At 41.7% G+C, this 26,084-nt stretch overlaps 1 protein-coding gene and 1 long non-coding RNA gene across 6 annotated transcripts in view; one reads left to right on the top strand and one right to left on the bottom strand.

Annotated features, from left to right (window-relative positions):
- Nucleotides 1-26,084, bottom strand: part of ATP8B4 (ATPase phospholipid transporting 8B4 (putative)) — a 317,399-nt gene that overhangs the window by 24,115 nt on the left and 267,200 nt on the right. For all 4 annotated transcript variants that reach the window (XM_081508362.1, XM_081508363.1, XM_081508365.1 and 1 more), the window contains 2 exons: nucleotides 25,372-25,555; nucleotides 24,501-24,724 (listed from right to left, as the gene is read on the bottom strand). In XM_081508362.1, coding sequence (XP_081364488.1) covers nucleotides 24,501-24,724; nucleotides 25,372-25,555 — 408 coding nt within the window. The remainder of the gene's footprint in view (nucleotides 1-24,500; nucleotides 24,725-25,371; nucleotides 25,556-26,084) is intronic.
- LOC145513109 (uncharacterized) overlaps nucleotides 1-26,084 on the top strand; it is an 81,534-nt gene that overhangs the window by 39,694 nt on the left and 15,756 nt on the right. The window contains exons 6-7 of one of the 2 annotated variants that reach the window (XR_014059128.1): nucleotides 1,065-1,186; nucleotides 1,308-2,238. The exons of the other annotated variant lie outside the window; for it this stretch is intronic. This is a non-coding gene — a long non-coding RNA (uncharacterized LOC145513109). Of the gene's footprint in view, nucleotides 1-1,064; nucleotides 1,187-1,307; nucleotides 2,239-26,084 lie in introns of those variants that run through there. 2 annotated transcript variants of the gene reach the window in all.

Raw genomic sequence — 26,084 nt, 5'->3', positions numbered from 1 at the left:
GAGTTGTAACATTTACCAATTTCCATTGGCTGTTCAAGCGGTCATATCACTGAGTTAAGAAGAGATGTGCCATAGCACACCACTGTATAGTATTTCCACCACATCAATCCAACGGATACAATTAACCTCCAAGAGCATAATCAGCAAACTCATTTAAAAGTGACTCAGTGGGAGGAGAGGGTGGGATGATTTGAGAGAATAGCACTGAAACATATATATTACCATATGTAAAAATAGATAACCAGTGCGAGTTTGATGCATGAAGCAGGGTACCCAAAGCCATGACTCTGTGACAACCTAGAGGGATGGAATGGGGACGGGGTGGCAGGGGGCTTCAGGACAGAAGGGACACATGTATACCTGTGGCCAGTTCATATTGATATATGGCAAAAAACATAATATTGTAAAGTAATTGTCCTCCAATTAAATAATTTTTTTTTTAAGTGATGAGTTTGGAGTAGTTATGAACTTTGTTTTCCATATAGTTTATTTAAATTAAAAGTTTATAGAATTTAATTTTCATTAACAGCTGTGTTTAACCACTGGCTCACATTAAACAAGAAGTTCTTAGGGACCAGTATGGGCCAACTCTAGCATACCTCAGCCTATGTTTATGCTGGGAGCAAAGTAGTACAGACAGCGCAGATTCTAGAGGATCTGAGACTCCGTGTGGCAAAGAGAGAACCTGAAGAAGGGCAGGTTAATTGCCTGGAGTGTCAGGCAACCATAAAAATAGACCAGAAAAGCTTGTCAGCATTCCCTGGAAACTCCACGATATTCTAGCAGAGGTATCTGAAACAAGCCTGGATTTATGGTACTCATATCAGACAGGAGCATGTGCCATCAATAACAACTGATTAATACCAAACTCTCCACTGAAGATGCATGTATGCATGCTCAGTCGTGTCCCACTCTTTGTGAACTCATGTACTGTAGCCCTCCAGGCTCCTCTGTCCATGGAATTCTCCAGGCAAGAATACTGGAGTGGGTTGCCCTTTCCTTCTAGAGGGGATCTTCCCAACTCAGGGACTGAAGCTGCGTCTCTTGCATCTCTTGCATTGCAGGCGGATTCTTTACCACTGAGCCACCTGGGAAACCCTATATGTGACAGAGACATGTGCCATCAATAACAATTGATTAATACCAAATTCCCCACTAAAGACAACAACAACAACAAAAACTAAGGGTAAAGTATCTTCATCAAAGCCTCAGTGAACTAATAAGTGGGGAATACCTGTCAAGACAAGGGAGAGGATGAGAATTTAAGAACCACTTCAAGGCCTAAGATGATGTTTTTTTTTCTCCAGAGACCATGTTTATCTCTTTCTACCAGCTGCTGAGGTTGGGATGAAAGCCTGATGTTTTGTGGGCCAACCAGGTGTCCTGCCATAGACCCTAATCCCAGGAGGCTGTCCAGATTGGAAAGTATGTCAACAGGATCTCTATCCTTGACGGGAACATTGTCCCTCTATTCTCAGAAAATGATTAAAAGCAGAGGGTCCTGAGCTTCTCAGTGCCTTCTGTAAGTCTTCAGCATCCCTGGGGCACATGGCTCAGAGCAGTGCAGCCCTCCAGGGGCCCAGCTACAGTAGAGTGTTAACAGCGTCGCAGATACCACCTCCTATCTGCCAGACTCCTGTCTGCTCAGCCTCTCTCTCTTCCTTCAGACGAGCCAATGTGTCCAATGAGTCTATTCCTAGAAATATATGTCAGAATGCCTGCCTTCCTGCACCAAGAGACCTATGAAAATGCTCACACCAGCACTGGTTATAAAAGCCCCAAACCAGAAACATTCATGGCAGACACTGTGGTGTACTGATATCATAGAATTCTACAAAATAATGAAGAGCAAGGAACTACATAACTGTATCCAAAACCACAAATGAATCAAAAAAATATATACGATGTTGAGCAAAAGAAGCCAGACAAAAAAGTATAATTCCCTTTCAGTAAAGTTTAAAAATGTGCCAATCTATGTTGTTTAGAGGTTTATACTCATGTGGTAAAATTATAAAAGAACATGATTATAAAATATCAGGGCAATGATTACCTCCAGAGAGTTGGAAAATGAGGTGACTGAGAAAAGGCAAGGGAGCTTCTGGGGTTTGGCAACCTTCTGGTTCTTGCACTGGATCATGGGGATGTGAGTGTTCATTTTACAGTTTGTTAAGCTGACATTTATATATGATGTACTTTTTTGTAGATTTGTTATTTTTTACAATAAAAAAAGGAAACACATGACCTTATTCTTTAGTCACAGTCTGGTGGGACTTTGGGCACTGGAAGTATTTTAAATATCCTGATGCCCATGCCATATCCAGGCCAATTAAATCAATATCTTTGGGGGTGGGATGATCAAAGTATCAATAAGTTTAAAAATTTCTCTGGTGAGTCCACTGTGAAGCCAAGATTGAGAACTTCACTTATCCCATCCAGAAAGAAAGCAGTAGCTGACACAAACCTTCAAGTATTTTATGGTGGTTTCATATCAATTAATTTCATAATTGAAGCATGGAATATATAAGAGGGGGAAAGCAATTTAATTGAAGTCTGATAGCCACAGGCAAAACCTCACACTGCTGGATCTCTTTTTCTTCCACCTCATCCACCATCCAACTTCTACTCACTGAGGAGAGATGATTTCAGGTACAAGTAAGAAAGAAAGAATCTGGAAAATTATAACAAGCTAACTCAGCAGTGGCCACAGGACTGGGAAAGGTCAGTTTTCATTCCAATCCCAAAGAAAAGCAATGCCAAAGAATGCTCAAACTACCGCAAAATTGCACTCATCTCACATGCTAGTAAAGTAATGCTTAAAATTCTCCAAGCCAGGCTTCAGCAATACGTGAACCGTGAACTTCCAGATGTTCAAGCTGGTTTTAGAAAAGGCAGAGGAGCCAGAGATCAAATTGCCAACATCCGCTGGATCACTGAAAAAGCAAGAGAGTTCCAGAAAAACATCTATTTCTGCTTTATTGACTATGCCAAAGCCTTTGACTGTGTGGATCACAATAAACTGTGGAAAATTCTTTTAGAGATGGGAATACCACCTAACCTGAAGGAATACCACCTCAGACCACCTGACCTCTTGAGAAACCTGTATGCAGGTCAGGAAGCAACAGTTAGAACTGGACATGGAACAACAGACTGGTTCCAAATAGGAAAAGGAGTACGTCAAGGCTGTATATTGTCACCCTGCTTATTTAACTTATATGCAGAGTACATCATGAGAAATGCTGGGCTGGAGGAAGCACAAGCTGGAACCAAGATTGCCGGGAGAAATATCAATAACCTCAGATATGCAGATGACACCACCCTTAAGGCAGAAAGTGAAGAACTAAAGAGCCTCTTGATGAAAGTGAAAGAGGAGAGTGGAAAAGTTGGCTTAAAGCTAAACATTCAGAAAACTAAGATCATGGCATCTGGTCCCATCACTTCATGGCAAATAGATGGGGACACAGTGAAAACAGTGGCAGACTATATTTTTCTGGGCTCCAAAATCACTGCAGATGGTGACTGCAGCCATGAAATTAAAAGACGCTTACTCCTTGGAAGGAAAGTTACGACCAACCTAGACAGCATATTAAAAAGCAGAGACATTACTTTGCCAACAAAGGTCCTTCTAGACAAGACTATGGTTTTTCCAGTGGTCATGTATGGATGTGAGAGCTGGACTATAAAGGAAGCTGAGTGCCAAAGAATTGATGCTTTTGAACTGTGGTGTTGGAGAAGACTGTTGAGAGTCCCTTGGACTGCAAGGAGATCCAACCAGTCCATCCTAAAGGAGATCAGTCCTGGGTGTTCATTGGAAGGACTGATGTTGAAGCTGAAACTCCAATACTTCGGCCACCTCATGGGAAGAGCTGACTCATTGGAAAAGACCCTGCTGCTGGGAAAGATTGAGGGCAGGAGGAGCAGGGGAAGACAGAGTATTAGATGGTTGGATGGTATCGCCAACTCGATGGATGTGGGTTTGGGTGGACTCCGGGAGTTGGTGATGGACAGGGAGGCCTGGCATGCTGTGGTTCATGAGGTTGCAGAGAGTCAGACACGACTGAGTAACTGAACTGAACTGAACTGAAACTGTGAGTGGGGCTTCTCTGGTGGCTCAGAAGTAAAAACTCCATTTGCCAATACAAAAGACACGGGTTTGATCCCTGGGTTGGGAAGATCCCCTGGAGAAGGAAATGGCAACCCACTCCATATTCTTGCCTGGAAAATCCTATGGATAGAGGAGCCTGGGTGGGCTACAGTCCATGGGGTCCCAAAAGAGTAAGACACAACTTAGCAACTGAACAGCAACAAAACAATCAGTAACTGATGGTCTGGCATAAAGCGCCATGAACATCACCACAACATGCCTAGCATTAAACCTGCAGTTTTCTGATGTTAGCGTTTATAAGCTGGTATTCAGATCTGAAGCCTCATTTCACAACTTGAGCAAGAGAGGACAGGAAAGGAAAATTAGTGAGAATAAAGTTTAAGTGAGTTTTTACAGTTTCTTGTAAGAAAGCTTGCTGCCACGCAGAATCACAACAAAAAGAAAACAAAAATTAGCTGGCTGATATGTATGGAACACCCTATGGGCCAGATGTTATTGACTCATTAAATAATCACAATAATCCTGTGAGGTTGGTGCTGTTACCAGCTTCCAATTTACAGATAGGGAAACTAGTTTGAGGCCCATTAAGTTAGGAGACTGCCCAATGCCACTGAACACGAAGATTTTCAAAGTGGTATAGGGAACTTTTAGGGGATCCACAGTGTCAAAACTATTAACAGAATGATTCTAACAGGCTGTTTACTTTCCCTCTTTACTCTCATTCTCATATGAGTATATATGACTTGTGATGTCACAACCAACTGGATGCAGAAGCAGATGTGAGAACCCAAGTGCCTCCTGTGGTGCTAAATAGTAAGAACTTAAGTATAAAATCTCACTCTCTTCTCACAACTAATTTTTTATTTTGAAAAGTACCATAATATTTTTTCACTAAAATATGTTATTTAGATAAGCATGTCATGGGTGTGTTATTTTTAATAAATGTTTAACTTCCCTCCATTTTAATTCCTAATATATTGCCAATGCAGGAGATGTGGGTTCGATCCCTGGGTCGGGAAGATCCCCTGCAGAAATAAATGGCATCCCACTGCAGTATTCTTGCCTGGAAAATCCCATGGACCAGAGGAGCCTGGGTGGGCTACAGTCCATGGGGTCACAAAGAGTCACACATGTCTTAGCAACTAAACAATAACAACAAATGATAAATATTGATAGGGTCCTGAGATCACAGAGTTGGAAAACTGCTGGCCTATCAAGTGTCAGGACCAAGTTCTAGCCCTGGTACTCAGCATTCACAGCACTGACCGTGGCATGAAACCACTGCTCAATCCGTGGTATCATTTGGCAAGTTTCTTTAAAAGCTTCCCTGCTCATGTCATTCTATAGTTGAAAGTGTACAACAAATACAATTCTGTATGCTGGTTTTTGTCATTTAAAATGATACCATTAGCTTAAAACCTTCAAGTGGCTCCCCATTTTACTTAGAGTGAATTTCTAAGGCTCTGCACCATGCCTTAAGGCCCTTCCTGATCCATGCAGCCTACCTCTTCAACTTTGCCTCGCTGCACTCTCGTCCTCACTCACAGAGCTTCAGCTTCACCGACTGTCTTTCTCTAACTTACCAGGCTCATTCCTATGTCAGGGGACATTTGCACTTGCTGTGCCCTCTGTCTGGAATACTTGAACCCCAGGGTATTCATATGAACATTTCCCCCTAAACACGCAGGTCACAGTTCCAGTGTTAACTTCCCAGTGAGAACTTCTATAATACCTAGTGCTTTCTTAATAGCAATTCTGAAATTATCTCACTATTTTACTCCTTTATTATTTGTTTCATCCCACTGGAATATAATCTTCCCAGGTAGCTCAGCTGGTAAAGAATCTGCCTGGAATGCAGGAGACCCCAGTTTGATTCCTGGGTCAGGAAGTTCCCCTGGAGAAGAGACAGGCTACCCACTCCAATATTCTTGGGCTTCCCTGGTGGCTCAGACAGTAAAGAATCTTTCTGTAATGTGGAAGACCTGAGTTCAATCCCTGGGTTGGGAAGATCCCCTGGAGGAGGGCATGGCAACCCACTCCAGTATTCTTGCCTGGAGAATCCCCATGGACAGAGGAGCCTGCTGGACTACAGTCCACAGAGTCGCAAAGAGTCAGACAGGGCAGAGTGACTAAGAACAGCACAGAATATAATTTCCATGAAACGGAGACTTATGCACAACGATAACTCCTGTGTCTAGAGCAGTGTCTAGCCAATGGTGGGTGCTCTAAAAAGAGCTCAAATATTTGTTGAATATTTTACAATTTTTATAAATGTTAAACATTTAACTTGCTAGCAGACCCTCGCCTGAGGACACGCCATGGGCTTTATAAATTCAGTGTGTCCAGGCCTGGATTAATTCTCATAGTCCCGTAACCAGGCCCCTTCCTATGTTCCCTAAATCAGTTTCTGACACTACCACTTGCATCCCAGAGCCCAAGTCAGAAATCTGATATCTCTTCCTCTCTCCAACACCCAACATTAAATTAATCCCAAACCCCACTGACTTAACCATGCCAGATGGGTGGTGTTCCAGCCCAAACCAGTCTTCACTTCTGTGACTTTTCTTCCATTGTCTCCTCTGCAGAGATTCCCATCCTTTCCCTCTTCACCTGCTTCACTCTGACGGATCCCTGAAAGGTCAGCCCAGGGTCAGATCTTCTAGTAAGCCTTTCTGAGCTCTGCCCACTGCCATCTTCCATGGCTGGGTTCCAGGCCGGTAGTCCCATGACATTCCATATCTCACTGCTTCACAGCTGTTGACTCAATAATTATCTATGTGCTGGTTCCCAGGCCCTCCCCACTAGACTTCAAGCTTCTTGGTGAAACTGCAGGATCTCATGGGACTCCTGGGCATGGAAGCCTTTCCATGTCCCCCATTTCTTGTTTGTAGGGAACAGCTCCAACCTCTATGACCTTCCTTGAGTTCCAAAGGGAAGATTCCAGCAGCTGTTAATCAGGAACAGGACACAGAGACAAAGTGAAAAAGCCAAGGAACAATAGTGAAGCCTGGGACAAGGTCCTGGTTCCACCTCAAGGGAGTTCAGTTCAGTCACTCAGTCATGTCCGACTCTCTGTGACCCCATGGACTGCAGCATGCCAGGCTTCCCTGTCCATCACCAACTCTCAGAGCCTGCTCAAACTCATGTCCGTCGGGGATGCCATCCAACCATCTCATTCTTTGTCGTCCCCTTCTCCACCTGCCTTCAATCTTGCCCAGCATCAGGGTCTTTTCCAATAAGTCAGTTTTCTGCGTCAGGTGGCCAAATTATTGGAGTTTTAGCTTCAGCATCAGTCCTTACAATGAATAGTCAGGACTGATTTCCTTTAGGATGAACTGGTTGGATCTCCTTGCAGTCCAAGGGACTCTCAAGAGTCTTCTCCAACACCACAGTTCAAAAGCATCCATTCTTCTGCACTCAACTTTCTTTACAGTCCAACTCTCACATCCATACATGACCACTGGAAAAACCATAGCATTGACTAGACAGACCTTTGTCAGCAAAGTAATGTCTCTGCTTTGTAATATGCTGTCTAGGCTGGTCATAGCTTTTCTTCCAAGAAGCAGGCGTCTTTTAATTTCATGGTTGTAGTCACCATCTGCAGTGGTTCTGTAGCCCGCCAAAATAAAGTCTCTCACTGTTTCCACTGTTTCCCCATCTATTTGTCATGAAGTGATGGGACAAGATGCCATGATTTTAGTTTTCCAAATGTTGAGTTTTAAGCCAATTTTTCACTCTCCTCTTTCACTTTCATCAAGAGGCTCTTTAGTTCTTCTTCACTTTCTGCCATAAGGGTGGTGTCATCTGCATATCTGAGGCTATTGATATTTCTCCTGGCAATTGCGATTCCAGTTTGTGCTTCATCCAGCCCAGCATTTCACATGATGTACTCTGCATATAAGTTAAATAAGCAGGGTGACAAGATACAGCCTTGACATACTCCTTTTCCAATTTGGAACCAGTCTGTTGTTCCATGTCCAGTTCTAACTGTTGCTTCTTGACGGGCATACAGATTTTTCGAGAGGCAGGTCAGGTGGTCTGGTATTCCCATATCTTGAAGAATTTTCCAGTTTGTTGTGATCCACACAGTCAAAGGCTTTGATGTGAATCAATAAAGCAGAAGTAGATGTTTTTCTTGAACTCTCTTGCTTTTTCGATGATCCAGCGGATGTTTGCAATTTGATCTCTGGTTCCTCTGCCTTTTCTAAATCCAGCTTGAACATCTGGAAGTTCACGGTTCACGTACTGTTGGAGCCTGGCTTGGAGAATTTTAGGCATTACTTTCCTACCATATAAGATGAGTGCAATTGTGTGGTAGTTTGAGCATTCTTTGGCATTGCCTTTCTTTGGGGTTGGAATGAAAACTGACCTTTTCCAGTCCTGTGGCCACTGCTAAGTTTTCCAAATTTGCTGGCATATTGAGTGCAGCACTTTCACAACATCATCTTTTAGGATTTGAAATAGTTCAGCTGGAAGCCCATCACCTCCACTAACTTTGTTCATAGTGATGCCTCCTGAGGCCCACTTGACTTTGCATTCCTGGATCTGGCTCTAGCTGAGTGATCACACCATCATGGTTGTCTGAGTCATGAAGATCTTTTTTGTATAGTTCTTCTGTGTATTCTTGCCACCTCTTCCTAATATCTTCTGCTTCTGTTAGGTCCATACCATACCCAGAAATGGTATGGACCTAACAGAAGCACAAAACAATAACCTCAAGGGAAACAGATACAATATCTTTGAGCTCTTTAGCTCACACTAAAATCCCTAACAAATGCAAAATGTCAGCACTCTTCCTTCCAGAGAAGACCACAGAGGCCAGATTGAAAGAACCAGAGAAATGCACCAAGAGATTACCTGAGACCAGTTTAATGGAGTACAGGCCCTCACATACCCTGACCCTTATCAACAACTCTGCCCTTGAACCATTGCTATAAAACTCCTCACCAAATCCTCTGAGGTTGGGACACACAGTTTTCAAGGGCAGGAGTTCACTGTGTTCTCCTTTGCCGGGCAAAGTAATAGTTATTCTTTACTACTGCACCTAAACCTCTGTCTGACAAATGGATAGTGCCCATAAGTGAATACCCTCAATAAGGAGGGAAGGGAGAGAGATAGGGAGGGACAGAGGGAGGAAGAAATATGCAAAGATTCAAGCCTCAAGTCGTACGTTTAACAATTTTTTTAAAAAGTTGCTTTTTCCTACTAATTTTTACTGAAATACAATCCTTTATTGCTACAACCAAAGATATTTGTACCCATAACAAACTACTATATTAATGAAATCAATGGAAAATTAGAGCATGATTTAAAGAACATGAAATACCTTGGTATAGTTATGCACTTTCCTCATGAATATTTCATTATATCAACCACTGTTTACTCTAACTCTAGTTTTGCCTCTACAAATGTCATTCATGAGTCACTCACTTTTAAAAAACACCTTTCCCAGTTATGTGTATTGATGTAGCACAATTTAGGCTTCAGGGGCTTGAAAGAGGAAAAGGAGACTGAAAAAGCTGGCTTAAAACTCAATATTCAAAAAACTAAGATTATGGCATTTGGTCCCATCACTTTTTGGCAAATAGATGGAGAAACAATGGAAATAGTGACAGACTTTATTTTCTTGGGCTCCAAAATCACTGGAGATGGTGATTGCAGCCGTGAAATTAAAAGATGCTTGCTCCTTGGAAGAAAAGCTATGACTAACCTAGACAGCATATTAAAAAGCAGAGACATTACTTTGCTGACAAAGGTCCATCTAGTCAAAGCTATGGTTTCTCCAGTAGTCATGTATGGATGTGAGAGTTGGACCATAACGAAAGCTGAGCACCAAAGAATTGATGCTTTTGAACTGTGGAGCTAGAGAAGACTCTTGAGAGTCTCTTGGACTGCAAGGAGATCCAACCAGTCCATCCTAAAGGAAATCAGTCCTTAATATTCACTGGAAGGACTGATGCTGAAGCTGAAACTCCAATACTTTGGCCACCTGATGTGGAGAACTGACTTATTGGAAAAGACCCTGATGCTGGGCAAGATTGAAGGCAGGAGGAGAAGGGGACAAAAGAGAATGAGATGGTTGGATGGCATCACCGACTCAATGGACATGAGTTTGAGCAGGCTCTGGGAGTTGGTGATGGACAGGGAAGCCTGGAGTGCTGTAGTCCATACGGTCACAAAGAGTTGGACACGATGACTAAGTGACTGAACTGAAATGATTAAAAAATAAAGTCACAAGCAGTATTTCTACTATTACAGGCCTCTTCCTCTCCTTGCAAGAGATCTCCAACTGCTCAGATAGTTATCCTAGTAAATGCTCTACCTCCCCTTTAAGTCCTTAGCTACACTCAGAAAAATTTAAAGATCCCCTCTGATGACCAGGACCAGATGAGAGGGACATACTAGCCAGATTATGACCCACATGGACTCCCATCCATGTTTCTCGCCTTCCAGACATCCTCAAGCCCTCTACTACCTCCACTATCCCCATCTCTCTCTCTTTTCTGCTCTTCCCCATTATTATGGGTTGACCAGATGCCCCAAAGACATGGGCAGGATGAAGAGGGAGGAAGGAGGATTCTTTTGCAGCCTCTTGTATGAGCAGCATTCTGGCCTGAGAGTAGATAAGACCACTGTTGACATTCTCATTTTGGATGACTCAAATTTGCTTATATAAACAGGAGTCCTGAACAAAAATATTTGTCCTAGGAACTGCATCCTCCTAGGGGCAGCCATACCACCTCTACTTCCAATTTTTCTGTTCTGCATGATGCTACTAATCTGTTTGGAAGCCTAAAAGTGTCTCTTCACAGATCAGGAAAAAAAAAAGAAAGTGGAGTGTTCCTTCTCACTGTTTTCCTATTTAGGGAACGCTCCTCCTTGCTCCCTTCTCTGTGGGAGCAATTTATCAACCTTATCGACCATTTTATATAGAGTAAAAATACCCCAGCTACAAATTACAATCTAACAGCTTGGGGAACACAAAAGCTATGATTTATAGAATACCACATTTAAATAAACTTTAATAAGGATCTCAGACAGTTACAAAGGGCTTTCTATTCTGAGACCATTGGCTTAGCTCCTTGTTCAAATGACAGGATGAAATACCTTTCTGGAGACATGTATTCATCCCTTTTGCTGTGTGTTTCAGAGGAGAACTATATAATGATATATTTTTTTGTTCTTTTTGGCCTTAAAAAACATTTGCCATTTAAAGAAAACACATTGTGGGATAAATATGAGGTGCTCAGCCTCAACACATCTGTTACTGATTTGTGTAATTAACAGAATCCCACTAGCCGGATCCAGGAGTAATGGCCCAGGCCTGAGTACCCACCCCTCCCTGGGTTTTCCCCAGAGCACATCTGGAAGGCGAGGCAGTGGCAGGGGAGGCGGTGGACGGGGGACTGCCAGCCAGGTTGAGATGGGCTTGCAGGTAACCAAATCCATGAAGTCATCCAAGCCTTGAGATTAGTCGCACTCTTTCACGTCACTTTCCAAACTTTTCATTATGAGTTTTCTTATACTGTTTGACAGAACTAATGTTTTTCTGGCCTTGACAAGATAATTGTTTCCATATCACAGCAGAACTTTTAAAAAAACATACACAGCCCTGTATCTCACTGACAGTGATAAATTGTCATCAGATAATATCAGAAGTACACAGTGCCAGTAGTTGCATGGTTTCAAACGTGAATTTCCTAAACAGGGCTTCAACCAATGGGTTTCTTGTTGTTGTTGTTGTGGGTTGTTTTTGTTTGTTTGTTTTTGAGGTGGGTGGGGAGCTTATCTCTGGTTGGAGACAGTTTATTAACAGTCTTGAGGGCATAAGGTACTTTAAAAATAAGTTATGCATCTAAATAGTATACATGAGCCCACAGTGGATTCTGTGATAACCATGCAGGCTTTGATAACAGATTGGAATAATGTATGTCCTTAGAAAGGATCCATGATTCAGTTTAAAGATTTATCTGATCCTTCTCCAAATCCCCCTGCTCCAGAAATCTGGTTGGAAATCTCATCAGGAGAGATTATATTTAAATTGTCTTTTTAGTGGCAGTTTGCTGGCAGAAGGTGGCCTTCAGCTTCCAGATGATTCCAGGAGGCAGTTTGCCTAGAGGCAGGCCTGGCCTTTCTAAGGATCTGAGTTGTAGGAGACACTCCCTACAGTACAAGGTCTCTCTCTGTCAATAAAAGAGTTCGTTTTCTCCCCGTAGTCATAGTATACTGAGTGTTTCTGGATGTTTCTCCTCCCTTTAGATTCCAAATAAAGCAAGAATTTGCCTGATTAGGGGTTAGGAGAAGACAGTTTTTTCTTAAAGATATAGCCATTCTCTCGAAGGTCCCTGGAGAAGAAATGGCAACCCACTCCAGTATTTTTGTCTGGAAAGTCCCATGGACAGAGGAGCCTAGCAGGCTACAGTCTGTGGGGTCGCAAGAGCCAGACACAACTTAGCAACTAAATCACCACCACCAGCCATTCTCTCAAGTCTGTAACAATTCCAGTGGCCACTCATCAAGCAGAGAAGAATGAGCACTGAAGAAAGAGTCAGAAGGCATGGTGAGTTCTGGTCTCAGCCTTGTCTACTGCTGATCCTCAGCTCTTGGGGAACTTGGATTCCTCCTCTATAAAATGAGGAACTAGACTCAGTATCACTGACATTCCCTGCCAGAGCAAAGATTCTAGATTTCAACAAAGCACACACATTTTGTTCTGTGTCCCAGCTGCTTCTCCCAGGAAAGGTCCACCCAGCAAAGTGAACAAAAAGAGTCTGGTCCCTGCCCAGCATATTCTTTCCCCATGTGTCCAGAAACATTCACAACAGAGGCGAGACACATTAAGCAAAGGAAAGTCCACAAACCAAGCACAACCAGCCTGCAGCACACCATCATCCATCCCAGTAACCTAAGTGCCACCATCTCACAAGCAGTGAGAGGTCCCACCCATCGGCCCCTGGGAACCTTGCATGTCACAGCTGAATGGGCTCACACATCTGCCCCAACCCACCTACCAGGAATCTACTGGAGCTCTCATCAGAGAATAAGAGCCTAGATAAAATTCACCAGACACCAAGAGACAGGCCAAGGTAGTAAAGAAACAGCACATGTCATTTCATTAAGTAATTATACTGGTGTCTTAAAAGTCAACAACATGTCTATGGAAGCACATCTGTTTACGTTTGGTCAGATGTTTTCAGCTGCAGAGTGGATTACTTCAAAGCAGTCTGTTGAGAGAGGCAGGGAAGAAATATTTAGGTGTTTATGAATCATGCTGAGATTGGACAGGGTTGCCCCAAGATACGTCCCATCCATGACAAATTTAATTTTAAAAAACCCTTGGTGGAAAAATAAGAGAAAGGTGACTACAGAGTTACTCGACATCAGTTTCATATTTATGAAAATGAAACGATTCCCAGGCCGTTAAGTTCCCTGAGGGCAGGAACTGCATCCCTCTGGTTCATTCTCTTATCGCTGGAGGCCAACAGAGTACTTGGCCCCAAACTGGCACTCAGTTTACTCTTTTGAAATGAATGAGCATTCAGAGACTATAGGTTCTGTGCTAGAGGATGTCAGCGAATCTCAGTCTTGTGGGGACTAAAGAGGTGACTGCAGATCAGGCCTGCCAAGGATGGGCCTCTGCACACATGCCTGATGTTACTACATCTGCGGGGCCTTGGAGGTTTTATTACTACTGGCTCCATTTCACTGCGGAGCTTTCAATTCCACTGAAGCAATTTAGGAGAAGGATGGCAGGGGTGGGAAGACTTCAGACGGCCAACTTTCATTAACAGATTGGAAGTAAGGAGCTTTCTAATGGGCTCTAGGGGCTAAGAAAGCCTGTCACCCAACATGTTGCTTTGGAGGCCCAGGCCAGCTCAATGAGTTCAGTGGGTGAAAAAGTGTCACTGAAAAAATGTCCCCTATTCAAAAATTCTCATTTTATGCAGACTAGTGTCTCTCTCAAAAATGTTGTTTTCTTTTCACTTGCCTCATTTACAGCATATTGTCCTTAGAAAAACAGGGCTAAGAAAAAAAGCCAAAGAATTTTTTCAGTTAAACCTGTTGTTAATCAGGAGTTTCTAGTGAAAAAGAGGGAATGGAAAAGAGACCATGAACCCAACCAATCCCAATTCCATATTCAAGTTGCCCTCACAGCCAGTTCCTAGTAATACCAACACATCAGCCCACTCACATGTGGGTGGTATGGAGCGTGCGTGTCTGCTTAGTTGCTCAGTCCATGACCTTCGGACTAGAGTCCACCAGGCTCCTCTGTACATGGGGTTCTCCAGGCAAGAATACTGGAGTGGATTGCCATTTCCTTCTCCAAGGGATCTTCCTGACCCAGGGATCGAACCTGCATCTCCTGTGTCTGGTGCACTGGCAGGCAGATTCTTTACCACTGCGCCACCTGGGTAGGATAGGGGAACACCAGTGTTTTCATCTTTATAGAAGTACATCTGTTCTAGAATATACTTATTGCTTTATGCAGTAAGTAACACCATGCAGTTTTTAAAAGTTATTTCTGAATGAGTTGATTTTAAGTGGAATTTTAGAAATTAAAAAGAGATTTTAAATTCACTAACAGCAGGTCAGTTGGAAAGTATTCAGGTGTGACAGGAGGGTTTTCCTCCTTTTAATCAATTATGTTATACCTTTGCTTCCCAGATGGCACAAAGATAAAGAATCCAGCTGCCAATGCAGAATATGCAAGAGATGCAGGTTTGATCCCTGGGTTGGGAAGATCCCCTGGAGAAGGAGATGGCAACCCACTCCAGTATTCTTGCCTGGAAAATTCCATGAACAGAGGAGCCTAGTGGGCTACAGTCCACAGGGTTGCCAAGAGTCGGATATGACTGAGCACACACACACTTATAACTTTATACAAACCAGCTTCTGCATCCCTGAGGTAGCCAGACTTTCAGGCCTCCAGACTTCCACTTAATTTTGAAAATATTCATATTCTTACTTGAGATTTAATTGAGCCCCTGAAGTCACACCAGATCCTCCTAGATTTCTCCCTTTCCCTTGCTCTCCTATTAACTTCAAATTCAGTACTTCTATGAGACATATTTGTGCATGTGTCTATTTCCCAATGAGAAAATGAGTACGCGGTGGGTAGGGACTTGACCTATTTATCATTTTATCTTCTCTTCCCAATTCAGTAAACAAGCATTTTTACCAGCAACTTGACAATGCTGTTGTGACTCATGGCTATGGGCAAGGGATGAATTATTCAATTTAAAATGACAAAAATTTAATGTTTATGAAATCAGAGTAAACAATTTGTAATAAATGTACATTTCAGAGTGCCATTAAGAAAAATAACATTTTTGAAGAATGTAAAACAAGAGGGATTTCTCAAAATGTGATGGGTTTTTTTTAACAAGAAAGTACAAAATATATGTTCTCAGATATATAAAAGTCGATATACATTCACATATATTTGTTTTTATAATAAGGACTAAACTTTGAGGATAGTGAAAATGAGTTTGTAAAAGTTTAGATGTAACCCCCTGCTCCTACTTTAGCATGTAAGACAGGGTTATTTCATCCCTAGACTAGAGCTAATTAATAAAATAGAAATTTTTGAAAGAGAGGACCATAAATAGCCTATTCTTCTAGGAAAAATATTCTTAGCATCATTTTGTGCTTTGTACATCTTACCACTTCAAAGCATTGAAACTATGATAAATAGTTTTGAAACTGTCACCACAGAGACATCTATTCCAGAATTTCCCAAAGATGGGTTCTGTATGGTACCTGTTCTACAGGACTTTATGCATATTGCTTGGAAAAAAAGGGTTCCATGCCAAGTGAGTTTGGGTAATAACACCAAATCTCATTGACTCTAAGACTATTTATCGTTAGAGACAGCATTATCGATGCAAACATTAGACCAAAGTGGGGATCTAACATTCTCATAAAGCTAAGGCAGCAAAGGATTGAATCCTTAGCCTGAGAGTACAGAGGAAATAAATCTTCATGCAGAAAGGAACTACAAGGAAATTTGCCTGTGTCAGCCTTGGCACCAGCTAAATAGAGAGACAAAAAAAAAAAAAAAAAAAAAATCTCCTGAAAACCTGAATCTCAGATGGTATCCAGCAGAGTTTGCAATCTAAATTCAAAAAAATCCTAAAACAGAGAGAAAGATCTCAGGTAGGTAGTGTCCTCAGGGAATCAGTGCATGCCACACAAATGCTCTCTAGAAAAGAGAGACTCAAGAGTGATGTGATCACGATGGCAGCTTAGGTCATCCCCAGCTTCAGTTCCCCTCGCAAAAAGACCACCCAGCAACTGTCCACAGCCAAGAGAGCACTATGAAACCCCAGGACTGGGAGTGAGTGCCCCACTGGATCACAGAGACCGAGAAGGATCACATTAGAAGGGGAAGAGGAACAACCACACTCTGACCCTATCACCTCTCCCCCAGGCTGGCACAGCACTGCACCAAAAGGGCCCCGCTGGGCCTACGGTTTCTCCAAGGGGAGAAAGGGAGCCCAAAGTGGATCAGATAGAGACGTTAAGGAAGATAGGGCTTATAGCAATCAGCACTCAGCACTCAGCAGCACTGAAGCAGAGATGCCAGCCAGGGGCTCTGCCTATTTGCAGAGCTGAGCCAGTAACTCTTTCTGGCCAGGAAATCTTGTTTGGTCCAGGTAGTTCTGGGTACCCGGTCAACAAGCTATATTTGCTGAGAACCCTGTTCTGTAGCCTCACCCGGGCAGAAGAGAAAACTTATAACCCCACCTAACTGCTGAATATATCCCCCAGTCCCACTGAACCAGGAAGCCTGGGAAGTGAACCCAGGGAGCCCTCCATCCTACAGCCCTGTTTATACAGACCCCCAGATCAGAAGGCCTGCCCAAATCTTAGGTATAGCTTCTGTCCCCAAACAATCAGGGCATCAGAACAGTGACCCTAGGCAGCCTCAAAACCCAGCCTGTGATACTATCCAGTCAAGAAACCCAGTCTATAGCTCCACCCTGAAGCAGAGCTCAACATATAGAACTGCCCAACTGCTAAACACTGCCTATAACCCAGCCCACTCAGGGAGCTCAGCTAGTGCATCTACTCAACCATGGAGCAAATCACCTCTGGGTTCCACCTGATGAGGGAATCCAGACAGGGACCCAGCCCAGCTTTGGGGCACACCCTTTGGTCCCACCTAATCACAGAGCACAGCCTGAGGTCCCTCCAAACTTACAGCCCTGCAGGTGGCTCTACATAAACACAGAATCCAGCCAGTAGCATCATCTGGTCAGGAAACAGTCTGTCATCTACCATGAGCAATCACAGATCCCAGCCAGCAGCAGCCCCCTGACCTCAGAGCACAGGCAGGAACTTCACCTAACTAGAGACCCTGACAGCACCCCCCACCTGCCCACAGATGCTGCCAGCTGACCCATCTAGTACTCCAAGCTGAAGGAGATCTATGAACTGTCTGACAAGGAATTCAGAATAATCCTCTTAAAGAATTTCAGTGAACTGTAAGAACACACAGGAAATAAAAATTAAGAAAATAATCCATAAACAAAATGAGAAGTTCAACAAAGAAATGAAAATCATCAAAACAAAAATCCTACAGCTGTAGGATACAGTGACTGAAGATGTCAATAGAGAGCATCAACCAAGTAGAAGAAAGAATCAGTAAACTAGAACATAGGTCTTTTGAAATTATCCAGTCAAACTCAAAGAAATATAAAGCAAAAATGGTGATTTTCATGGGCTGGAGAGAGAAGGAAATAGGGAGTTGCTTTTCAGTAGATATAGAGTGTTTCAGTTTTATAAGATGAAAAAGTTTTGAAGGTCTGTTGCATAACAATGTGAATGTACTTTTAATATACTGAATGGTACATTTAAAATGGTTAGGACAGTAAATTTTATGTTTATGTGTCTTAGCACAATTAAAAATATTTTAAAATATTTTTAAAAAGCTGACATAGACTATAATTAAAAGACCTACTTCATATGATTATTATAAGAATTGAACAAATACAGGTAAAACATTTAAACAATGCCTGGCACATAGTAAGCGATATTTAAGTGTTAGCTCTAATTACAATTTGCTTTTATCCTTACTTGTTGGTATCAACAGTATCATGACTCCACCTAAAAGATAACATCAAAGCATTGATGTCACTACAAGGGTACTGTCATTGACCTGCTGCCTTTTCCTCTCCAACAGATAATAACAAATTACTACTTGCCACTTTGCAGACAAGCCTATCTACTTTTGTGAAAATCCTGTAACTGGAACCTTAAATTCTCCACGGTGTGGATAGCTAATAAAATTTGTGAGATCAGTTTGCCATGTTCACCAAGAAAACACCTCTCAGACATCCCTTTCTGTACCTAAGATACCAGTTCCTGCAGGCATCACAGTCTGACACATAGTCAATATTCACTGACTTGATGAAAGCCTTTAGTGGTAAGACTGAAGTATCCTGTCTAGTAGGTGTAAATCTAAGTCTCAATTTGATCAAATCATCATAAAAATTAGCCCAAATGGCCCTAAGAGCAATCCAAGATAGCAATCCAAGATTTCTACTCAGTAGCCCAATAGGTCTCATGTGGTGACTCCTCCTCTACTTAAAGAGGATGTTCCCTGCCTTATTTAAATCAGCCAAGATCCAGGCAAAGCAAAATAAACCAGGGAAAATCCACTCTATGTCTTTTTTAGAATGAAGCTAAATATATATATATAAATAATTAAGAAATATTACCTGTGGCCCAATTAACCATCATATCATATTAATATTAACACAACTGAAAAAACATCATTCTACTTTCTGGAATCAGTGCCATAATCACACTAAGATCTTAAGACACTGACTCCACAGTGTTGGTCAGGCTGTACTTATTTACACAGACCAGATGTAAAGCCTGTAGAAATGGCCCTTGGTGCAGGTACAGTAAGTGGCACCTGCAGGAGTGACTGGAGGCAAGTTGGAAGGACTCTCCTTGCTGGATCTGCCTCACGCAACACAAGAAAGGACTCTAGAGACATCCTACAACACTGAAATGACTATACACCTTCTATGTGCCAGGTGTCATACAAGAGTGTAGGCTGAGGGACTTCCCTGGTGGTCCAGTGGTTAAGAATCCACCTTCCCAATGCAGAGGACTGAGGCTCAGTACCTGGTCAGGGAACTAAGACCCACATGCCATGGGGCGACTAAGCCCATGTGTCACAACAAGGATCCCTCATGCCACAACCAAGACTCAATGCATCCAAATAAAAATAAATAAAATATATAAATAAAAAGTCATGTGTGCACAACTCAGATGTGCTTTCTTTCCTCAAGGAGCTCAGAGTTAAGCTAGATAAAATCATAATAGACTGAGTGAATTGGGAAAAGCAATTCTTTCTCCTGAAACAAATACCCCTCTTTCTCCTGACCTTGTCTTAGTGCATGTATAAGCCTCAGGGGCCAAGGTTTTGGCAAGGTGTATAAGGAAATTCTAAGCCCTCTGGAACAATTCTATTGGGAGGGGTGATAAGATGTTGGCTTAAGTGACCCCTCTGCCTCAAAAAAGATAAGTAGAGTCTAGAATGGACAAAATAGCGTCAGCAGATTGGATTTCACTCTGGGCTCCGGGTTCAAAAAGCATACCTTCAGATTTTCTTCTGTATTGGCCAGCCCCCTGGTTCTCAAAGTATGGTCCCCCACCTGCAGCATCAGCATCTACAGGCAACTTGCTAGAATTGCAAATTCCTGGGCTCTGCCTCCTACCTACTGAATCAGAAACTTGATGAGAAACTGTGTTTTAGAAGCCCTCCAGGTAATTCCCATGCACATTAAAACTTGAGAACCACTGGTCCAGCTCAACTCACTTCCGTCAGAAAGAATACAGAGGGCCAGTCCGGACTGACAATGGATTTAAAAGAAGACCATGCAATTAACTAGTTTTCAGTCTAAAAAATAATATAGGGTTGGCCAAAAAGTTCATTTAGGTTTTTCTATAAGATCTTATGGGAAATCCCTAATGAACTTTTTGGCCCACCCAGTAATAACAAATAATAAAAAGGAGAAGACAGGAACACAGAAAAGAAACATGCTCAATTAAATCAACCATTTATGAAACCTAGTCATAAATGGGTGATGTGCCTCATAGCTGAGTTTACATCAGGTACTCATGTCTTTAGTGCAATCATTTTCCCCTCATGCTGTTCTCTTTCAAACTGAAAATACTGTTGAGAAGATTAAAAATCTAGTTGTTTAACATCTGGCTCTGACCAGTTTTATCAGATCCTGAAAGCGGAGCAGAAAATCACACAAATGTGGAGATTACAAGTCATTGAACATTCATTCAATTTCACAGTTTCAACAAAGACAACTCTGGCGGTAAACTTGCATATCCAAGTTTGGTATGTCTGCAAATTCAAATCATTAACAACTCCTCTGTGTCCTAAGAGGTCTAAGTAAGAGTTGACATCTCTTCAGTGTCTTATGATCTTTCAAAAGCTCCAAATATTTGCACTATGAAAACTGGATATCTCAAAATACCACTTGGCAAATAGCCTTGTTTCATTCTCAAGGGGAGGAAAAGCCAACAGCCCAGGAGGGCACAGGCCACACGCACACTTGTCTTTGTTGGACTTAAGATGGAATTATAAGCAGGTAAATATTCCCACCCTGGTGCCTTTTTGGGGGGAGTGCTAAGAAAACTTTTATTTCTGAGAAGGTAAAATCAAGATCACAATAAACTGGAAAATTCTTAAAGAGATGGGAATACCAGACCAGCTTACCTGCCTTTGAGCTTGTGGAGGTGATGGAATTCCAGTTGCACTATTTCAAATCCTAAAAGATGATGCTGTGAAAATGCTGCACTCAATATGCCGGCAAATCTGGAAAACTCAGCAGTAGCCACAGGACTGGAAAAGGTCAGTTTTCATTCCAATCCCAAAGAAAGGCAATGCCAAAGAATGCTCAAACTACCGCACAATTGCACTCATCTCACATGCTAGTAAAGTAATGCTCAAAATTCTCCAAGACAGGCTTCAATAGTACGTGAACCGTGAACTTCCAGATGTTCAAGCTGGTTTTAGAAAAGGCAGAGGACCTAGAGATCAAATTGCCAATATCCCTTGGATCATTGAAAAAGCAAGAGAGCTCCAGAAAAAACATCTGCTTCTGCTTTATTGACTATGCCACAGCCTTTGACTGTGTGGACCACAACAAACTATGGAAAGTTCTTCAAGAGATGGGAACACTAGACCACCTGACCTGCCTCTTGAGAAATCTGTAGGCAGGTTAATAAGTAATAGCTAGAACCAGACATAGAACAACAGACTGGTTCCAAATTCAGAAAGGCGTACATCAAGGCTGTATATTGTCACCCTGCTTATTTAACTTATATGGAGAGTATGTCATGCGAAATGCCAGGCTGGATGAAGCACAAGCTGGAATCAAGATTGCTGGGAGAAGTATCAATAACCTCAGATATGCAGATGATACCACCCTTATGGCCGAAAGTGAAGAGGAACTAAAGAGCCTTTTGATGAAGGTAAAAGAGGAGAGTGAAAAAGCTGGCTTAAAACTCAGCATTTAGAAAACTAAGATCATGGCATCTGGTCCCATCATTTCATGGCAAATAGATGGGAAAACAATGGAAACAGTGACAGACTTTATTTTGGGGGGCTCCAAAATCACTGCAGATGGTGACTGCAGCCATGAAATTAAAAGACGCTTGCTCCTTGGAAGAAAAGCTATGACCAACCTAGACAGCATATTAAAAAGCAGAGACATTACTTTGCCAACAAAAGTCCATCTAGTCAAAGCTATGGTTTTTCCAGTAGTCGTGTATGGATGTGAGAGATGGACTATATATAAAGAAAGCTGAGCACCTAAGAATTGATACTTTTGAATTGTGGGGTTGGAGAAGACTCTTGAGAGTCCCTTGGGCTGCAAGGAGATCAAACCAGTCAATTCTAAAGGAAATCAGTCCTGACTATTCATTGTAAGGACTGATGCTGAAGCTGAAACTCCAATACTTTGGCCACCTGATGTGGAGAACTGACTCAATGGAAAAGACCCTGATGTTGGGAAAGATTGAAGGCAGGAGGAGAAGGGGATGACAGAAAATGAGATGGTTGGATGGCATCACTGACTCGATGGACATGAGTTTGAGCAAGCTCTGGGAGTTGGTGAAGGACAGGGAAGCCTGGAGTGCTGCAGTCCATGGGGTCACAAAGAGTCAGACACGACTGAGCAACTGAACTGAACTGAAAAATCAAGACTTTGCTTTATTTTAACTGTCTAGAGATTACCAAAAAAATCAACAAAAATATCAAAGTCTGCTTTTCATTTGGAGAATGTTAAAAGAGAAAATTTGGGTACAGGTGTGCCTTACTTAAAGAAAGTTTAACTTCTCAGAGAAAGGGAAAAATGTACAATACCTATTTTCATTACCACAAGGATTCACTAATTTCCCTCAGCACATTTAACATAAATGCCAAAATTTAATTCATACTCAATTTTTCTGAAATAAAATAATTGAAAAAAAAATAGCTCCATGTATACCATTGAAACCAGTAACTAAAACCAGGAGGAAAGAAGAATTGAAGAAATCTCCAATGATAGTTACAGTTACCATTTCATTCTCAAGAACAATCTTTTTCTTTTGTTGTTGTCTAAAACAGTGATGCCATTTTTCATTCACAAATATATTTAAATGCTGTAAGTATATATTATTATATATATTATATATTATTAAATGTTGTAAATATATTAAATGCTATCAGATCTAGTCCCTTAAATCTATTTGTCACTTCTACTGTATACTCATAAGGGATTTGATCTAGGTCATACCTGAATAGACTAGTGGTTTTCCCTACTTTCTTCAATTTAAGTCTGAATTTGGCAATAAGCAGTTCATGATCTGAGCCATAGTCAGCTCCTGGTCTTGTTTTTGCTGACTGTATAGAGCTTCTCCATCTTTGGCTGCAAAGAATAGAATCAATCTGATTTCAGTGTTGACCATCTGGTGATGTCCATGTGTAGAGTCTTCTCTTGTGTTGTTGGAAGAGGGTGTTTGCTATTACCAGTACGTTCTCTTGGCAAAACTCTATTAGCCTTTGCCCTGCTTCATTCTGTACTTCAAGGCCAAATTTGCCTGTTACGCCAGATGTTTCTTGACTTCCTACTTTTGCATTCCAGTCCCCTATAATGAAAAGGACATCTTTTTGGGGTGTTAGTTCTAGAAGGTCTTGTAGGTCTTCATAGAACCATTCAACTTCAGCTTCTTCAGCGTTACTGGTCGGGGCATAGACTTGGATTACTGTGATATTGAATGGTTTGCCTTGGAAACGAACAGAGATCATTCTATCGTTTTTGAGATTGCATCCAAGTACTGCCTTTTGGATTCTTTTGTTGACCATGATGACTACTCCATTTCTTCTAAGGGATTCTTGCCCACAGTAGTAGATATAATGGTCATCTGAGTTAAATTCACCCATTCCAGTCCATCTTAGTTCGCTGATTCCTAGAATGTCGATGTTCACTCTTGCCATCTCCTGTTTGACCACTTCCAGTTTGCCTTGATTCATGGACCTAACATTCCAGGTTCCTATGCAATATTGCTATTTACAGCATTGGACTTTGTGTCTATCACCAGTCACCTCCACAGCTGGATTTCGTTTTTGCTTTGGCTCCACCCCATCATGCTTTCTGGAGTTATTTCTCCACTGATCTCCATTAGCATATTGGGCACCTACTGACCTGGGGAGTTCATCTTTCAGTGTCCTATCTTTTTGCCTTTTCATACTGTTCATGGGGTTCTCAAGGCAAGAATACTGAAGTAGTTTGCCATGCCCTTCTCCAATGGACCACATTCTGTCAGACCTCTCCACCATGACCTTTAAGATGGCTATAAATAGATATAAAAATAGAATCCTAACTTACAAATTTGCTAATATTTCTTCCTTGCCACCAACATAATCTATAGATCATTTTTAGCTAATGAATTGCTGTCAAAACAGCCTTGAGGTTGGAGTTTCAATTCCTTCCCCTGATTTGAAATATTTACATTTAGTGTGCTGGGTGAGTGACCATCTTCCTAATAGATATGCTTCAACATTTCTTATTATTGTTTCTCAAATCCTCAATTAAAACTCTACAGCAAGTTTACCTGTCACCATACAACATTTCAATAAAAACATTAAAATGCACAGAAAGGTGTACTCATTAGTTATTATGTAAATAAGCAAAAAATAAAAATCTAGCTAAATTATTTTTTTTAGGTTGAAAGCTCAAGTCAACTATGAATTACATAATTGTCACACTGTCATTTGTATTAGACATATGAAAATGATCTCTGTGTATTATAAAGAACCATGAAGAACAGTCATCAACAATCCAGGGGATCTTATAAAAGAAAAAAATTTTTTTTTGCTAACCTGGGCTGAGAAACCACAGAAGAAACCAAACCAGAAATGCACGAGTGTGAAGGCAAAATTCTTATAGAAGAAATAGCATAAGAATTTGCACATTCGGACGTAGGACCACCTTCCATGAACAAGGAGAAGCCTTTGGAGGTATCTGAACTGTGCAAATGAGTAGTCGCTGGCTAGGACTGCCTGCAGTCCTTCCTGGCCACTGATGCCGACGCCAATGTGAGCACCTACAAAGAAGAAGGACACTTTCACTTCCCAGACAAAGACACCTCTTTGGGGAAACTATCACTCATTCATTCATTCATTCATTCATTCATTTATTGCCATACGCATGGCTTAGGGTATCTTAATTCCCCGACCAAGGGCTTCAGCAGTGAAAGCACCAAGTCCTAACCACTGGACTACCAGGGAATTCCCCTATCAATCTTCTTGTAATGCTATTATTTATTCATGGAAATCTTACAACTATAGCATTTATCATTTTCCCCACACATTATCTCATGAAATACTCTTGATAGTTAGGTATTTATCCTAGTTTTATAAGAGAAAATTGCTCAGAAAGTTCAGTAAGTTGAACAAAGTTTTACAATTTGTGGCAAAACTAACAGTTGGGACTATGTGTCTAGTGCTCATTCCTCTACACCATAGCTACTTACTTCTCCAAATAGTGACAGATACACAAATGATCTAATTAAAGACAGAGGGTTGTTTTTTATTTTTTTTTAATGAATGGCAGATGCATTGTACCTGAAAGCATTCGTTTTAGAACCACTGGGAAAATTAAATTTCAATGCAATTTCCATTATATATTGCCAAATGCTGAACCTGGGCCTCCAGGTCTGCAGTGTGCCCCATTAAGCAAATGTCTCCTTACTTTTGATCATGCTGACATCATTGGCTCCATCGCCGATGGCCAAAGTGACAGCATTTCTGTACTTCTTCACAAGCTCTACTACTTGGGCTTTCTGGAGAGGGGTGACTCGGCAGCAAACCACAGTCTTACACATACAGGCAAGTTCTAGAAGATCATTCTTGACATCACTTTCTAGGGCATGGGCCTAGGTTATTTTAAAAAAAAATCCACAATAGAACAAGAGAGATGTCATTTGGGAAGCAGATTTCTTATTTCTCGACTGATTTCTAAATAGTTTAATTCACTTCAATAAGTCATTGTTGACTCAGGGTCACACAAATGACAAAAGAAGAGAGTACTGAATGCCTACTATGTGCCAGGGAATTTTACCATAAAAATCAAAAACACAGTGCCCTGTGTGTCCTCCTTGGTGCATTATCATGCTGTGCTGGCGAGATACAGTTCACTCCCAGGGAAATTCCAGAATCCACTAAAATAAGGGAAAGTGAAGGACAGCTCAATCTACCACTTCACCAAATTTAGAATGAACTACAAAGTGATGATGTTTGTTCTACATGGTGACATTTTTGTTTCCTTTGCAGTGTTGTTTTGTAATTTAGTGTTTATTGTTGTGGTTGTTGATGTGAGGGCAGATGAGGAGCAAATGATCTGGAGATCAGTCCTTGAAGAGCATAGTGACTGAAATCAGGAGAGGCCTGTGCAAAGGTTGGCAT

Source organism: Giraffa tippelskirchi, chromosome 7 (genome assembly GCF_054371585.1).
Source record: "Giraffa tippelskirchi isolate mGirTip1 chromosome 7, T2T-mGirTip1v1.2.pri, whole genome shotgun sequence".
In the NCBI taxonomy this organism is placed as follows: Eukaryota; Metazoa; Chordata; class Mammalia; order Artiodactyla; family Giraffidae; genus Giraffa; species Giraffa tippelskirchi.
The sequence above is the reverse complement of the archived record's forward strand: the minus strand, read 5'-3'. Positions and strand labels throughout refer to the sequence as shown.